Consider the following 12,819-nt stretch of genomic DNA (forward strand, 5'->3'; position numbering starts at 1 on the left):
ATCTCATGGTCCAATAATGAAAAAAAATGTTTACGGCAAACATCAAAATAAAGTAGATCTGCAAATAGTGCACTGAATTGGCTTAAACAGAGTGTTCAGTATGATGGTGAATAAAATAGGGTTTTTTTAAAGGTGTTTGTTTATCCTCATTGGCTGTCATTTACACAAATATACTCCATAGCTTTTAAACACTAATGCAGACCAGAAGTCACACTGAGATATGACAGGAATATGTCAAGGCAATACAGTATTAGAGATAAATATAATGCTTACCACATCTATATCTATAGATCATCATCTATCTATACAAGCATTAATTAATTCTCTCAGAACACCTGATAAAGGTATATATATTATCTCCATTTCACAGATGCAGAAATTGACCCACAGAGGTTGTGGGATTCTCAAGTATCTATGGTCAGACCATGGAACCTAATAGCTCTCAGTCCTCTGCTCAGAACACTAAGCCACACCTTTCTCTCTTGACAATATATTCTTGGGCTATCTGCTCTTGGCTTTCTCCATTTTCTTCCATAAATTTCTATTTGCACATTATAGTGTACCTAATAAATTGTATCTCACAGATTTTGGTTTCAGATTTGACATAGTAGTTGGGCTTAGTGCAAATAAAGAGACTAAGTTATTGAGTGCAAAAGGAATCCTAACAATGATATTGGCCCATTATTGGATGGAAATGTTAGAATTGTCAGTAATAATGCAAGCAGGGCAGAAGTGTCAATACATAATTCTGTTCTGTTTTGGGGAAAAAGCCAAGTGATGCATTAATATCATATGATGATTGTGAAATACTTTAAACATCCTCCTTAGTTACAATTGGAATGGAAACAGCAGCTACTAAAGCTAGACATTTATAAATCAGCAGGTCCAGATAACTTGTATGCTAGGGTTTCTGAAAAGCTGGCCAAGGAGCTCTCTGTACCATCAGGGGCGGCTCCAGGCCCCAGGATGCCAAGCGCATGCTTGGGGCAGCAAGCCGCGGGGGGGAGCTCTGCCGGCGCCATGAGGGCGGCAGGCAGGCTGCCTTCGGTGGCGTGCCTGCGGAGGGTCCACTGGTCCCGCGGCTTCGGTGGACCTCCCGCAGGCAAACCGCCGGAGGCAGCCTGCCTGCCATGCTTGGGGCAGCAAAATCCCTAGAGCCCCCCCTGTGGACCATTAATACATCTTGGAACACTGGGGAAGTTCCAGAGAACTGGGAGAAAGCTAGTACTGTGCATAGATCCTGGGCAAAATACCGGAACAGCTTATATAGGGCTCTGTTAATACAGAATTAAAGGAAGATAAGATAATTAATGCCATTTGTCACATCCTGGTCAAGCTCCCCCTGTGGGATACTCACCAGGTTTCTGGGTTTGAATCCCAATGCTTGGACCTGTGTGCTTTTGGCTTGCTGAATCTGAGCAGATTCCAGGCACTGCCTCTGTCTTTGTGTCTCCAGACACACTCTTGGGGTAGAGATCCTATGTCTAACATCCCCTTCTGAGAGCTGGAGTACCACAGCCCAATTGCATAGGTCCTGAGATTAGTGCCAGCTCCCCAAGCTCCCCAGTAGCTTAAGAACACTCTTCCCAGAGTTCCAACTTTGTGGGCACTCTGATTTATGCTTTATCCCTTCAGGGACATGTGATAGTGGAAACGAAGACACAGAATTTTCACAGGGTTTCTTACACAATTACTTTTTACTTTAGACAGCAAAAGAGATGTACATATCTAGGCAAACCAAGAAACACTTACAAACAAATCCTTGCCTCAGTTTCCTCACAGATCTTGAGATTTCTTTGGGATTTGAGTGAATGAGGATCCAGGACCCTCTGTGTGACTCCACTCCTCCTGATTCCTCTACGCATCAGCTATCCCGTTATCCTGATGTGCTTCCATTCGAATGGGAGCTATTAATGTTAATGCATCTCCATTGTCTCTGTTCTGGGAGAGATGGGACACCAGCCCTGATAACAAAAGGCTGACACCACATCCACTGAAGCATTCAGTGATACAGTAACTTCATAAAATCAACCAAAATTCATAAATTGTCAAAGACAGATCTCGCAAGTATAGATTAGGATGAACCAAAATATGTCATACATTTCTGTCAACTTTACCAAATTGTTTCAGTTAAAAAAAAAAGTGAAAACATTTTGTTATGATATTTTTGAAATAAAGTATTTATTCTATTCAAAATTACTTTTCATTTTCAAAATTTATTTTACTTTTATATTTTAAATAATTTTTAAAAGCTCAAAAATTAAACAAGTTTCTGGTTGAATAAAATATTTCATGTGACCTGGAAAGAATTTATTTTTCAACTTTTGGTGCATTGATTTTTATTTGTTTGCTTGGTATGGCTATGAACCAAAAAATCAGATATTTGCACAGCTTTATTGAGTCCACACAACAATTTGATCAAGAAACTAGAATGCTACAAAATCAGCAATGCACACATTAAAAATGAATTACATGCTAGCTAACTAATAAGACTCAAAATATAATTGTAAATGGGGAATAACCATTAAAGAGGTGTATTTCTAGTGGTGTTCCACGGGGATTGGTTCTTCACCCAACTCTATTTAACATTTTTAATCAATGACCTGAAAGAAAAGAGAGGAACATCATGGATAAAGAGTGGAAGTGTAGTAAATAATGAGGAGAGGTCACTTCTTAGTGTATGTGCAATGCATCTCAGGTGGCATGTGGCCAGGATTCATCATCAAATTTGGTCTGCTGGTTGGATCACTATCTTCCCTGGCTTGGACCGGGCACTGATGTGGAGTGTGATTTGAACGCTGATCCATGCTTCTTAGGAGAGGTCACTAACACAAAACAATCTGGATATTTTGGTAAGCTGAGCACAGTCAAACAATATGTGTTTTAATACGGCCAAAGAAAGGTTGTACACCCTAGAAACAAATAATGTGGGCTATACTTACAGGATATGGGACTCTATTCTGCAAACCAGTGACTGAAAAGGACTTGGGGATCATGGCTGATAATCAGATGAACAAGAATTCACTGTGCGATGCTGTGGTCAAAAGGGCTAATAATACAATCTTTGGTTGCATAAACAAAGGAATCTCGAGTAGGAGTAGAGAGGTTATTTTCCCTCTGTGTTTGGTACTGGTGCAGCTCCTACTAGAATACAGTGTCTAGTTCTGGTGTCTATATCTCAGGAAGGAGATTGCTAAATTAGACAGGGTTCAGAGAAGAGCCACAAGAATGATTACAGGATTGAAAAACATGTTTTATAGTGAAAGACTCAAGGAACTTGATCTGTTTAGATTAAAAAAGGTGAAGGGGTGATTTTTATCATAGTCTATAATTACCTTCATGCAGAATAGAAATGATAACATAGGGCTCACTAATCTAGCAGAGAAATGTATAGTGAGATCCAGTGACTGGAAGTTGAAGCTAGACAAATACAGACTAGAAATAAGGTGTAAATTTTTAACAGCAAGAGTAATTAATTATTGGAGCAACTTAACAAAGGTAGTGATGGATTCTCCATCATTGGAAAATTTTAAATCAATATTGGATATTTTGTTTAAAAAAGTGCTCTAGTTCAAACAATAAGTAATTCAGGAAAATCTCATAGCCTGTGTTATACAGTCTGGCAGACTAGATTATCACAATGGTCACTTATGGCCTTATAATCTATGGATTTTATAATAAGATGCAGTACAGGGGAGCTAGTAGTGCTACAGATGGGGCAGCTATACTCACACATTATCAAAGGCAAACAGTTGCCAGATTTTGGAATGTTAGGAAGATCTGTTTAGAAGAAGTAATTTGCAGATTTTCAGTAATTGTGCCTTCCACACTGCTGTGCTGAGCAAGTGGGATTTTTTCCATGTTGCATCACCAAAAGAAATGTTGGGTAAATGTGAAAAGAAACATGTGAATAAGACATGTAACTAGCAGAGTCTGATTATTACCAGCACCACCACCACCTCTGATATTCCACAACAAGGAAAAATCATTTTTCTAATGTACTTTTATATAGAAGGCCACCTTAAGCAGAGATGGACCTCAGCTCCATACGTGACAAGATCCACTTATGTCCCCAGGTGGAGAAAATAGTGAAGGGCATGTGACCAATCAGGCCCAGGATATATAAAACAGAGGCCTGTGGAGAAGTCTAAGAATTCCAAACTCCAGGCAAGAAGGCCTGGGAGTCACTACCAAGAGAGCAGGAAAATGGGAGATGCTGTGCTCAGTTTAGGCCTGGGACAGAAGTGTGTGTGAACTGTGAAGGGAAGACCGATCCAAAGGGACAAGGGGCTGGGCTCAGCCTTAGATTGGGATGAAGACTTTTTTGTTGTCAGTTTTGGGTGGTTTATGCCACCTTGTTGGCATGATTTGATAAATTGAATCCTAGATTGAGAACCTTGTTTTGAATACCATTGGATGGGGGGGCTGCCCCATGGAAAGAGAAACTGAGACAAGGTACCACAAAGCTACCCCAGGCCATGAGGGGGCACTTGGGAAGCAGCAACCACATCCACATAGAAACAAAACCAAACTATCAGGATAGAAGGCAAAATGGAGTGGACTAGACCAAAGAGCCTCTTCATCTATAGGCTAAATCCTGCACACCCTACTCATGCTGGTAGTTTCACTGAAATCAGTTGAACTAGTTCTATAAGGCTTGGCAGGATATTCAATTTTCAAAAAAAGTACAGCTTTATAAAGTAATAGTAATAATGTGCACTTAAACATGCTAAGGATCTGACTTTAGATGAAACACAAAGCTTCTGACTTCAGTGGGACCAGCATTTGGCTCTTATATACAGTAGTAGCATTGGGAGACCTCTGGGTACGTTAGAAATGTTAATATATTAAGCTTCACTATACCCCTCTGAGACAGGACAGTATTATCTCCATTTTATACCTAGGGAAACTGAGATGAGATTAAATATGTGGCTCATCATCACACAGGAAATCTGTGGCATCTTAGAGAATCTAGATCTCCTGATTACCAGTTCTGTGCTTTAGCTAAACTCATCTGTAAGAAATGGGTAAATTTTGTGCCATGCCAGGCAGAATTTTGTCTTGCCTCCCCCAGCCCCAACACACACATCTGCAGGAGACATCTACAGAAAACTATGTTGTTTTTGCCAATTGATCTGCACTAAAAATTGTAAATTGTTTTGCACTGGAAGCTATTTGGTTTTGTTTACTTTTTTCCCTTCACTTTGATCCCTGCTGGAGTTTCACACATAGAGCGTGTGATACAGCACTTAAAAGTATCAACAGAGGAGTTGTTACAAATAAAAAAAGAATGGTGTTCTGACACAAATATTAGATAGCTCCAACGACTTTTTACAGCTAAGAAGTTATTGTGAAGTCCTTTTTAATTAGCTTTGTAGCATTCAAAACTGCTAACTTATCTGTCATGTTTTCATTTTTCTTCCTGTCTTTTTATATTTTATTTTAAAATTGGTAAGATAAAAGATGATTTGTTAATGAATGTTCTCTTTAACGAATCTCTGAAATCTTGAAAGCAATCTATTATTTGCGGTATGGATATGGGTGTTGTTTTATTTATAGCAAACAGAGCTGCCTTTCTTCTGCTTTTTCTTTAGCCCTTGTGTAGGTTCAAGTGTTACCATCTCAAATAAAATGCTAAATATAGTTGATTTCCTTATTCCATGATGTTAGTTTCAGCTTACTAAACAGGAGACTGTGGGACAGATCCTCAGATATTGTACACTGATGTATCTCTTTTTTGCTACACCAATTTACCGCAGCTGAGGATCTGACACTATATATTTACTTCTAATGGGGGTCTTTTTGTGGCTATCCCTTTAATATCTTAATATTCATAAATACTTTATGTATCTGTTTCAGGGTTGGGATAATGTAGTAAAAAGAAAAGAAAGATGGAGTAAGGGAGGAATAGGAAGAATTATACTTTCAACTTTGGACTTCAGTGGCACTTTCCATGTGAGGGTCTCAAAAAGAGATCAGAGCTATCATAATCAAAGGAGAAGGGGAGTCTTCTACCTTTTACCTTAAAATGTTCTAGTTCACTTGCCAAATGATGAATGATTGGCAATTATCGAATCTGTCCCTCATGCTAAAGGCCCCATTGCCACTCAGATGCATATTCAAATGCTTCATTGGAGCTAATCACATAATTTCTATGCTGGACAATTGTCTTTTTTTTTTCCCTTCTAATTGCCAGCAATGTTTAACCCATTTTGTATAAATTGCTAGTATTAAATTTCCAACTGTGTTGAATTACTGGCAACAGCTAGCCCACTATTTATTAAATAGCTAGTACATGCACTAACCATACTTGCAGTGAAGTTCAGTATGACCTGAGACAGTGAAAAAACAAAAGGGACTGAAAGAACTGACATCAGAATGTTAGGTCTTTTCTTCAGGGTTCCCCCGCCCCCATGGGATTATTGAGGTTCTTGACTGCAGCTCAGGAGCCCACAACACAACTCAAGAGAGTCAAGTGAAAAGCTACTCTTACTCCCCCAGTCCTGGGCCATCTTTTAACTGCTCCAGTCCTCTGGTGTAAATAACATTGGCCTGATTATTGCTCTAACTTATACTGGCAGGCAACAGCCCCAAACATCTATTATGCCAGCTGGGGTGTGCCAGATTGCAGGGATGGTCCTTTGTCCCGGCTGTGGCATCTACACCAATCACAGGGAGTGGCTGGCACAATGCCACAATGGCAGCGATGTCATTGTGGAAATGGTGCTTCAACAGATACTTCCACATTCTAAATAGGAACTGTACAGGAAGAATACCTGGTGTGCACATAGGTGTAGGGAGTAATTAACGAATCTTGTAAGTAGAGATGTTGGGATTTTTTTCATTGCAATTATTTTCCATCAAAAAGGCCCTTTTTGCAAAATCAAAATTTTCCACAAGAAAATTTCAATTTTATCAAAAAATTCCATTTTTCCATTGGGATGACGAATGACCGTTTGGAAGGCCCTTGTTAATTTCACTTTCTGCCAGCAGTCAGAAAGTGAAATTGACAAAAGCTTTTCAGGAGGGCTGCCAAAGCTGAGCGCTCTCATTCTGTGCCTCCCCAGCTTTCAGACTCCTCCTTCATCTCTCAGGCCAGAGAAGTTGGGCACCTGGGCTCTCTGTCTCTCCAGTTCCCAGAGACAGGGAGTCTGGACACCTGGGCTATCTGGGTGAAAGGCTGAGTTCTAGTTGTCAGGGTTAGCTGGAGTAGGCGACCTTCAACCAAAAAGACACCTAGTTGTATCCTAGAAAGTACGCTTATTAAGTTTGCAGATGATACCAAACTGGGAGGGATTGTAACTGCTTTGGAGGACAGGGTCATAATTCAAAATGATCTGGACAAATTGGAGAAATGGTCTGAGGTAAACCGGATGAAGTTTAATAAAGACAAATGCAAAGTGCTCCACTTAGGAAGGAACAATCAGTTTCACACATAAAGAATGGGAAGAGACTCTCTAGGAAGGAGTACGGCAGAAAGGGATCTAGGGGTTATAGTGGACCACAAGCTAAATATGAGTCAACAGTGTGATGCTGTTGCAAAAAAAGCAAACGTGATTCTGGGATGCATTAACAGGTGTTTTGTGAGCAAGACACGAGAAGTCATTCTTCCGCTCTACTCTGTGCTGGTTAGGCCTCAACTGGAGCATTGTGTCCAGTTCTGGGCACCACATTTGAAGAAAGATGTGGAGAAATTAGAGAGGGTCCAGAGAAGAGCAACAAGAATGTTTAAAGGTCTTGAGAACATGACCTACGAAGGAAGGCTGAAAGAATTGGGTTAGATTAGTTTGGAAAAGAGAAGACTCAGAGGGGGCATGATAGCAGTTTTCAGGTATCTAAAAGGGTGTCATCAGGAGGAAGGACAAAACTTGTTTATCTTAGCCTCTAATGATAGAACAAGAAGCAATGGGCTTAAACTGAAGCAAGGGAGATTTAGGTTGGACATTAGGGAAAAGTTCCTAACTGTCAGGGTAGTTAAACACTGGAATAAATTGCCTAGGGAGGTTGTGGAATCTCCATGTCTGGAGATATTTAAGAGTAGGTTAGATAAATGTCTATCAGGTATGGTCTAGACAGTATTTGGTCCTGCCATGAGGGCAGGGGACTGGACTCGATGACCTCTCGAGGTCCCTTCCAGTCCTAGAGTCTATGAGATATGGGGTTAGCTCTTGATTGAATGCTGACTGTGTATTAGGGAAGTGTCACTCTCCAAAGCCCTCAAATGGCCAGATCTAAGGTACCCACATTTGAGGGAGAGAAAGCAAAATATGAGGTGAGATGTAGTCACTCCACTACTTCACAGAGGAGGCAATGGATATAGCAGACAGTAAGATTAACTTGTAGAATTTTTCTTTAAGAGCAAAATGATTCCCTTCAAACCCAAATGCAGAGCTCTTATTCACAATGTGGTGAATTGACCCCCACACACATACCAACCCCCCGCCCCGACAAACACCCCCCAAAAAACCCCACAAAATGTTGAAATCAGTGAGAGCTTTATGTGAGGATCAGAACCCTGATTCAAATCCCACTGAAGTCTTAGGGAGTAATTCCATTAACTTCAATAGGTTTGAATGAGGCCCCTAAGGGCACAATGTGTTCTAGAGATCTTTACTGCAGGCAAGAGACGCATTTAGAAAATTAGGAATTTTTTTTCAAAAATTCAGAGTGCTTGGAGCTAAAGTCATATTTTTGCATCTATTTCATACTAAATCACAGGATTAGCAGGAAAATATGCACTGCCCTTGTTCAATTACATAAGAAGATATTGGATGCCTCATTTGATTTAGAAAGCAATATAGCTTATTAAAAAGATAGATATACATATAAGAAGTGAGTAATAAGAACAAGGTGTTTCTAATTGGGCCTCATGAGTATGGAGCACATCTCCATTAGATTTAGTTCAATTAGGGATTTTAGATAGGCTTTTGAATAGTTGAGAGCAAAATTCAACAAATTATAATGAAATATCAGCTGATGGAAAAATAAGACGATTGGAATCTATGGATCTGACCTTGTAACTATTACTCAATTATTATAAGCGACAATTCCACCCACGATCACACATGTAACAAATTATAGCAGGGCTATGATCACAGTTCACGTAAATTCTAAGAGTAGAGATGCATAATGACATACATTACAAACTGTTTTCTTGCGCTGGGTACTTTGCTTCATTAGCTGTAAAGGTTAAAACCATATAAAACAATATTAGATATTGCTGTTTCATTTAATGTTTTGTTTTGCTGTAACCAGGGACGTTTTGGAATTCAGCCTCCTTCAATACTGAGGCCTCATATCTTCATTTCCCTACTTTCCATGGAGAACTCAGTGCAGATGTGTCATTTTTCTTTAAGACTACAGCTTCTTCTGGCATGTTTTTAGAGAACCTGGGGATTAAAGACTTCATAAGGATAGAGCTGCATTGTAAGTCATATTTAATAAACGATTTTTGGTTTTTGCTTTCATTTAGATTGTCAAAAATTAGCACTTTGTAATGCTGAATTCAAATGAGAGAGAACCTATTTTCCCCTAATATTTTTCCATATTAGGCAACAGTATAATTGCATTGTCTTCGGTTAGAATGGTGTGATTTGGTGTAAAGTACAATGATGTAATAGCCTAGAGAGCCATGAAATAAAGAAAACTTCAATAATATGCTCTTGTTTAGCATTTCAGAGCAGAACCTCAGAAGCAATAATGACATTCTTGGGATATGTTGATGTGCCAAGCTCAGGATGCTGATACTTCAGAACAAATGGTATAATAAGGTGGAAAATACACATCTATATAGGAAAGCATTTGGATGAATACTAAGGCTTTGTCTACACTACACGTCTTTTAGTGACACAGCTGTACCACTACAGACATGCGGCTAAAAGGCGCTCAGAGTAGCCGCTGTTTGTCTGCAGGAGAGCACTGCCCTGCTGACTAAAAACTTCCACCCCCAACGAGTGGCGTTAGCACTATCTCTCCTGCCAAGAAAGCACTGTTCACACCAGCCTTTGTCATCAACAAAACTTTTATCTTTTGGGGTGTGTGTGTTTTTTAACACCTCTGAATGACGAAAGTTCTGTCTTTCGCTTACCAGTGTAGACACAGCCTAAATAGGAGAAATTCAGCCACCTCTGCATGCACGGAATCTATCCAATTCAGCTGGAGATCATAAGACTCTTTATCTCTTGTCATAAATACTTCCATTCATACCAAGTTTGGTATAGGTCCATATTATTCACATGATGACTTGTGACTAGTGAAGCCAGAGGGAAGAATGTTGGTAGTGGAAGACCCATGCTGAACTGGAGTAATTTTGACACAGAGTGGCTTTTTATTTAAAAAAAATAATAATTATTATTCCACTATTTTGCAGGATTAAAAAAAAAATCTTCAATTCTGCCACAATCATCAGGAAGCAGTGGTGGATTAGCCATTGGACCAATGAGGTCTGTGCCTAGGGGCCCCAGCCAATTGGGGCCTGCACCCCAACCTGCTCCGCCCACCCTGTACTTCTCCTGAGGTGTGGGGTCAGAGTGCAGGGCCTTGCCTCACTCCCCCTGTCTGTCCGGTGGTCCATCCAGGGAGAGGGTCAGTGCGTGGGGGCTTGCCCCGCTCTGCCTTCCCGGTGCTCCAGCCACACCTCATGCCACAACTCCGCTCACCGACTGGAGAGCCAGGCAGGCAGAACGAGGCAAGCCCCCATGCCATGACCCTGCTCCCTGGCTGAAGCATGGGGTGGACAGAGCAGGGCAAGCCCCTGTGCCCTGACCCCAATTCCCCATCAGGAGCTCTGGGGGGCGGGGCAGAGGGGACTGCCGGCAGAAAGGGTTGGGAGGGACCCTCACTTGCTCTGCCCCAGGAGCCCCACAAAACCCTAATCAGCCCCTGCCAGTAAGCAGACCAGTTCCATATTGTAAACAACCTAGTTAATCAGGGTTGCTTGTACATCTGACAGAGTTCTGTGTTTGCATTGAGGATAAGATTGCTTGATCTTATTGCTCCTTTGGTCATAGAACTGGTTCTTGGAGGAAAAATAAGGGAGTCCCTTTCTTTGAGTTTTGGTCTATAATACTCTGACAGTGTCATATTTGTTAACAGCAGGGATTGATTAACTGTGACTGGTGAGTGGCTGCATTCCTTTCATTCTGAGAGGTCTGATAAGATAGTCGCTGTGGAAGGGATTTACCTTCACAATCATTTTAATATGAAACAGTCTTGAAACACCTCTTTAATATGAAACAGTCTTCTTGTGCCATATACCATTTTTAAGCAGAACTGGCCATTACTTTCTAAGTGGAGTTCTGTTTAGACATTGATTTCAAGATATGGCTCCTTTTAATTGCAAGGCAGACACTATGGTAGCTCTTTTTTTTAACTCAGGTGTTTGTTTTGCTCCATGCAAGGTACTCAACAGAAGCCAAATTTTGTGACGATTAACATTATATGCAACACCACAGATTTCAATGGGATTCCATGTATGAGGTGTAAGTCCATGCAAAGTTGGTCAAAATGGATTTAAATATATTATAAAAAGTTTCAAGGTAGTTTCAAATTTAAAAACTGAAAAACTCTGATACCTTCATCCCATCTACATCCTAAAGAGTTTAAAAACCTCTAGTGTTTTGTTTTAAATAATGTTTGAAGATTTTCAGTTTCCCTTTGCCCAGCTCTAAAGGCTTGTCTACACTGGCAATTTACAGCGTTGCAACTTTCTGGCTGAGGGTGTGAAAAAACACCCCCTGAGTGCAGCAAGTTTCAGCGCTGTATAGCGCCACTGTAGACAGTGCACCAGCGCTGGTAGCTACGCCCCTTGTTTAGGTGGGGGTTTTAGAGCGCTGGGAGAGCTGCGCCACGACCACACAAGGCCCATTAAAGCAGTACCGCGGCATCGCTTTAGCATTGCCAGTGCAGACTAGCCCTTAATATCATTGCTTTCCCTCTAGAGCCCAAACCAAACCCCCTGCATGTCAATAGGAACCTTTTCATTGTCTTAGATTCTGGTCTAGGTCTTTAGTCCTTTAATCAAATCCCCAGTAATGTAAATGGTTGGTAATTGTTTGATTAGAGATTACTAGTTTTAATTTGATTTTATTACTATAAACTCTGTGTGTGTCGGTCTATGGAGATATCTATCTATCGCCACACACACATTTTTGGGCTTTGAGAAAAGTTTAAAAGAAAACAAATCTTTTCATAGAAAATCTTAACATTTTCTTATCAGTTCTAATGTTAATTTATATTCTATTTCTGATCTTAGTCATACTAAAAGTAACCTTTTTTGACATACCAAAGTATTGGCTTGAACAATATTAGTAGTTTCTCTTAAAGCATCATATTAAAGGAACCACTATATATCTCTCTTGCTGTCAAAATAACTGTAATTGTTTATGGAACCATAATCTTTTAGGGACTGTCCCAAATCCACATAATGGTCCAGATACGCAGAGAATATAAATTGGTGTAGTTCATATACTTCAGTGAAACTACATTGATTTATGTAAGCAGAAGCTCTAGCCTACTATCGTTCATTGGTGCCTAGATTTGCAGTGGAATCTTACGTGAATAGATACATGTGGCCATCCAGTTTCTATTGACTATGCATCTCACGAGACTGCAGAGGGAGTTACTCTACCAAAGGTCGATATTAACATAAAGTTATGCTCATTAACGGTGTCCAGTAATGCTGTTTACAGAGAGCAGTATACTAGGATTTACACTTTGGTATATCAGGAACTAACACAGCTATTTTTTTGGCATAAAATTATCCCCTTAGTCCAAACTACACCCCTTTTTGAAGTTCCAATGTCTGTAAAAAGAAAGTCA

General features: G+C 40.2%; 1 protein-coding gene across 2 annotated transcripts in view; it reads left to right on the forward strand.

Annotated features, from left to right (window-relative positions):
* The window catches only part of CNTNAP4 (contactin associated protein family member 4), a 444,291-nt gene that overhangs the window by 399,760 nt on the left and 31,712 nt on the right, over positions 1-12,819 (forward strand). For both annotated transcript variants that reach the window (XM_039545275.1, XM_039545276.1), the window contains one exon: positions 9,256-9,426. In XM_039545275.1, coding sequence (XP_039401209.1) covers positions 9,256-9,426 — 171 coding nt within the window. The remainder of the gene's footprint in view (positions 1-9,255; positions 9,427-12,819) is intronic.

This window comes from Mauremys reevesii, linkage group 6 (genome assembly GCF_016161935.1).
Source record: "Mauremys reevesii isolate NIE-2019 linkage group 6, ASM1616193v1, whole genome shotgun sequence".
Taxonomy (NCBI): domain Eukaryota; kingdom Metazoa; phylum Chordata; order Testudines; family Geoemydidae; genus Mauremys; species Mauremys reevesii.